Genomic DNA, 6,000 nt, shown 5'->3' on the forward strand with positions numbered 1-6,000 from the left:
AAATAACAGCAGAAATAAAAGAGAGAGTTTCTGGTCCTCTACATTTTACGATAGTTATGATGTGTACGCAATTTTCTTTTCCTCATTTTCTCTTTTTTTCTCCTTCCAGGTCACTTTGGTATGATTCCCTAAAGTCAGTGTTTTATCACTGACTGTAAAATACTTTTTTTGTTTTGTAGCACTTTATGTTATGAATGGAAGGCTGCTCTGCACAAAAGGTCTGGTTTGTTTTGAGCAATCTATCTATTGATAATTCTATTCATAACCAAACAAAACATAAGAGTTTCACAACAAAGGAATATGCAAATTGTACATTGTTATGTAAATTACTATCCCTCTTTTTTTATCGAAGCTGTGGGGAACACTGGAATCATTTTAGATTGTATGTTTGCCATCAATTTGGGAACACCGTGTGGTGGGGACTTTTTAGAACGCCGCGGCAAGACGGTTTGGAAATGATTATTATTCTACAGTGGGCACTGTACCAGAAACAATAGATCTTATTTATGCCAAAATGTAAATTTAAGAAAACGCTAGGAACAGAATGATGTCCCAGGTGATGGAAATTATAGCTGAATATATTAGCACTTGAGGTAAAAATAGTTCGCGTCAAAACAACAGCCTCTCACCACACTTTGATTTCACACAAAGCATCTTTTCCTGGCACTGGGAATACCACAGGAGATTTGAATATTCCTGTTGTCTTTTGAAGGAGAAATAAGTGTATAAATGGCAAATATTTGCCTTGTCTGCTTGCTGATAAGGGCATTCTCACTAGCAGTGGCGTGTAACTTTTTCCAACTTGCAACAGTCAAAGATGGCCTAATACAATAGTGAACACAGCTGATTCATTGTTCTGTGTATAATGCGGAAGTGAACAGTCGGGCAGATTCCCTACGAAACAGTATTTCATCGACGCCCTGTCACAGTGATAAACTTTGATACAATCATGAACAATGAGAGGATATATTAATGCTGGCACTCTCTGCCGGACATACAGGACGTACTCCTTCAACTCTATACTTCCTACGGCACACTTTCACGTGTACGACAGTGAACTCAAAAACCATTACACCCTGACTGGCGTGACCTTTGTCACTCTGTTAAGATCAAAGGTCATACTGCTGACTCTGGATATCATAGTGTATATAGAGTGGCCATTCCAAAAGACATATCCTCACATAGAAATATAATTAGAATCATTCTCAAACTTATATACTGTGTCGGATGCTTGTCGTTTGGATCACATTAAGTCAAGTATCATGAAAACATTATAAAGAATATCCAATGACATTTCTTTACAATGAAGCTGAGTAACTTATCTCAGATCTTAGTACAATAATTAGTTTGGCCAAAAAAGCTTGTCTGCCACTCTTTGATCTCACCAATTCTTTCCTAATACATTTAATAAACAACTTGATAGTTTATGACCAAATTTGTACAGATAATATATTCAAGGCTTACCCAATGGTACAATATGGCAAACATTTCAGACAAATTATGAATTTTCATTTTTTATGATAACTTTATATGACATTTGGCAAGTTTTCAAAATTAAATGATTAAACAATAGATAAAAAATTGCGCATGAAATTAAACTCACAAGAAATTATGGTGCTTGTTTTGAGGACATAAAATTTCCTTTTACTATTTAAAAAGGTATTCAGACAGTCCTTTATAACCCTCTGTTACGCATGTTCCATATGGCCGTTCCATTTCAATTCAGTCCAAACATTACCAGACATTTTTATGGCTCATTATTTCATTGAACTGTTCAGTATGAACAATTGGCGACCTTTGAACTTTGTGTTCACAAACCTATAATTGTCGAAATTGTTCCCTTAACGCCACAACAGACGACCCCTGACAAATGTCAAGTTTACATTCTAAGGTATTTTTGACATTTACATTTTTTTGTCCATTTATTTTGACAGATTATGACAGAAATTGAGAATGATGTCATAACCACTAAATTAGAGCTCTTCACAAAAAGCGTAGATGATGATCCTGTTTCACGTTGGTACAGTTATTTGAAAATTTAGCATTCAAAACCTTCCCTCGACTCAGTCCATCACTCAAAATGCGTCCAACACTGTTTGTTAATTGAACAGTCATAAATTTTGATGAGAACTTAGGGTGTTTTGGAATTTGATGTATTAACCCGAGCAAATGTGGCGCCAGAAAATCAGAAATAATAACGCCATATTTACATATTGAAATGGCAAGATGCAGACACACGTCTAGTATTTGGTATTTGCTACTTGTGGGTGAGCAATTCATCTTGAAGTGAGTTTGAAAAAAAAAATTGCAGATATATCTCCTCCAGCATGTCTGTTAACCTGAAGTGGATTTTCTCAATTTTCATCACATTAATGTCGCCATGGTGTGTTTTGTGTCTGTTGATTTTCTGTGTATTAGCTGAAAGCATTTGGGGGGAAGTCACCATTTTTGTTTTATTACATGTGAGTATATATTACCTGAGCATTGGGGCTGTAGTTTGATTGTAAAAATTATACAGATATTAGTTGTATAATAAAACCCTGATCAAACAGCCCGGCAGAACAAAATGACACAGTGATGATCACTTGTTACATAACAGTAAAATACAATTATGATTTTATCATGAGTAGTCTAGAAGCATGGTTACAATGATTATAATAATTATAATAATGGTTGCATCATTACAGCATAGCACTCTCATGAAGAACAATTTTCCAAAATTGATAAAAATCTTCAAACCACTTCAAAGCAAACACTGGTATATCAAGAGTCTTTGACTAAATCACACTCCATCAGGTAGTATATTTTTGAGATGTTTATAAAAATAGCTGACAACACTCTCAGAGAAAGCAGTACCTGATATAAATAGAACAACATGTGTTCACCTACACGTATACACGTGTGCACACATTTGAAATAAGGTTGGATGGTCGAATTGCACATCCACCACACTTGATGTAAGATACTAAGAATCCCGATTAACAGACTGCTCCGGAAATTTAACCTGTTCATCCCCATTTCCCTATAAACAGCTCCACAATCACCATTGATAACATGGGTTTTGGCCAAACCACTGTGGTGAAACAGTATTGGTTGTAATTTTGTTTCAAGGTGTGGGTTGGTTTGAATGACCCTTCAGAGATTATTCAACTGTAGTGTAACACACATAGTTCATAGGTAGAGCAACTTTCCCCTAAAAACTTGTGAATATCATTAAAAAAATTTGTTGCATTTATCCACTTCGTGTAATTTATATCGTATTGTGTCGATGACGGCATTATACACGGTTAGTGTGGCAACTGATTGTTGACAAGGGTTTAAGGTCATATGTGCCACGGTTTTTGACTTGCACAGTGTCTGTCGTTCATTTCAACTGATTCCGGTGTAGGTGTATAAGTCTTTGTAAATGGGAAATGAGGTTGTTCACCCGTGTGGTTCATTTCATGTTCTGTCATTTCCAGATGGCACGACTATTCCCATTATGGATAAAATGATCTTCTCATTGTGGGTTTTATGTTCCAAATAACCCTATTGTACACTACTACTAGACCTCTGGGCAGAAAAAAGTTTTAATATCAGAACCGTCTGTCTGGCTTGGGTTTTTTTAGACATCCAAGACATCCGCACCATAAAAGGAATATCATTTACATCAATATCAACAAGTTTAAAATTTCTGAAGTTGACATTATCTTTTCTCTTATTTTGATTAAGCATACAATAAAATTTAAAATAAATATTAGGAAGTTACAAAGCTTTTAATGCGGAACTTCTATTTCACATTTTTATTGATTTAGCAAAAGAAGATTAAATTTTATATAAGTATTCAGCAATTTTATATTTCTTAACGTGGAACTTTCATGTTTTGAATTTACTTTGCACATGATGAGCATCATTCATAGTCATTTATCAGGTATCAATGTCGGTTTTTTTCTAATAGCATTTTATTTGTGAAGTAATTTAGTTATCTAAGAGAAACAAGAGACCATAAACACACAAATTATCAAATGTATTCTCAAGATTGAAACAAAATCAAAGCATGATAAATATCATAAAGTGAAATCAGTTAAAGTTATGTTAGTCTTGGGTCTCTCAGACATTTTGATACCTCAACTTGTAAGTTTGAGGTACTACAGAATGCTGCAGAGCGCCTAGACTAGGTAAGCCCATAGACCTTGGTCTGTTTCAAGAGCTAATCGACACATCAATGGCTGACTATGACCATGCCAAGTACACAGACGGTGGAACAGGACTCCCTATATCAAGAGGAATAATACTGAAAGACGATCTTTCTGATATATATTTACTGTCAGTTAGAAGCCATATGGATGAGAGGTGCTTGAAAATTTCAGAATCCTCAAGATGAATGTAAACTAAAATGAAACCTGTTGTTATTGAAAAGAAGTGAAACCTGTCAATTATAATATTTTTGGACACCCTTCTTGGTAATAGAAAGAGTCTCCAGGGAGATGTTGTTGCCATACCGGTAAATTTCACACATTTTGTAACTTTCTGCTTGCCAAATCATGATCATAGATCCTACTAGGGTCTGTGGCCAATGTCCTTATTAGAAAGGTGTTCTGATTAAAGTGGCAAGGTTTCACTTCAGGTACATGTTACCGTCTACTGATAAGTTTAAAGTCATGTTCAAACACTCTGATAGATTGTTCGTTGTAAGCTGAAAGTGCATCGACCTCAGAGTAACTAGGAGGTGTGAATCCCATCACGTTTCACAAATTGTTACAGCATGAACGTAGGAAGGGATTCCTACCTCCATGGTTTGAGTATAGTCCGGTACTACCATAGACACTGGTACTACCATAGACTGTACCCGTCTATGGTAATACCAAGTTAGCAAACTTGAACGACATTTCTATCACTGGCGTCGTAATCCCGTCTCTGAGATCGGCCATTTGACGAAACTTATAATGATTTAGCAATCCACAATCATTAATTAAGGTGATGTTGTCAACGACAAGCAGGTCAAAGTCGTCAGTCAACACAGAAATCATTGTTGCGTTGGCAAATTGAGTGTGGTATAGCAGTCTACTAAGGAATCGTACAATTGTATGGATTTATATTGAGCGTGATGTTAAGCGATGATTATACTTGACACTTTGCGGGTCGGTTGTCGCCTTCTTCCTCGGTGGTTTTTACAAGACAGTACGTCTTCGGCTGATTGCGGTCGGAAAGGGCGAAGTACGACTCTCTCGGTCCCGGAAGCGACAGGGAGTCTTGTTTATATCGCGACCCTCCCTAAAAACTGGAACCAATTTCCTGAACTTGAATGGTTATTTCACGGAAGTTTTCGTGAACAACAAGAGCCTGCATCTGGCAAAGCATTGCAGATATACATGTAAGCGTCTATTCTCAGGTCTTCGAGGACAGGGAGTTACATCACGTTTAATAGTATACAGACTGGTGTATCCGCCTACATGTACACGGTATATAGCCCACACATTACATTACAGTTCCGATTGTCGGTATCGCCCATCTCAAACATTTTGGACGTGGCGACTACCATAAACAAAACAGAAACTTTGGTCTGAGCTAGTGTCACTTACCGTGAACGCGGCGTTCCCTTCCCCTTTCAATTCTTGGGTATCTGGTATCGAAAAATGCATGTTTGCAGCGGTATTACACGCGAAGATCACGATGTAAACATTTCATGGATTTCGTCACGAACTGCACGCCGCCATCTTGTGGAGCTGTCACGTGGTGAATCTCGCCCACAACCGCAAGTCAAGGAAAAACGAAAGAATCAAAGGGTACTGCCACCGATCTTCTCTATGGCGCTAGATTATTTCGGTGTACGTGGTTTACAACATACATGGAAAGAGTCAAGGTGAAATCACAGATCCTCGAGTGTTCTCGAGAGTATATGGTGAAAGCACAGACAAGGTGGTGATATATATAGATTATTTGGTTTCGTTAGCCCGCGGACCGTCCATCAAAGAAGGATCGTACCTATATTTTTTGCTGAATAAATTCTTAATTTAGATT

General features: G+C 37.1%; 1 protein-coding gene across 1 annotated transcript in view; it reads right to left on the bottom strand.

Annotated features, from left to right (window-relative positions):
• The window catches only part of LOC139115752 (sorting nexin-17-like), a 31,531-nt gene extending 25,820 nt beyond the window's left edge, over window positions 1-5,711 (bottom strand). The window contains 1 exon segment of the mRNA XM_070678079.1: window positions 5,562-5,711. Coding sequence (XP_070534180.1) covers window positions 5,562-5,621 — 60 coding nt within the window. The 5' untranslated portion in view covers window positions 5,622-5,711.
• Between the last annotated feature and the right edge of the window lie 289 nt (window positions 5,712-6,000).

This window comes from Ptychodera flava, chromosome 17, assembly GCF_041260155.1.
Source record: "Ptychodera flava strain L36383 chromosome 17, AS_Pfla_20210202, whole genome shotgun sequence".
Lineage (NCBI taxonomy): Eukaryota > Metazoa > Hemichordata > Enteropneusta > Ptychoderidae > Ptychodera > Ptychodera flava.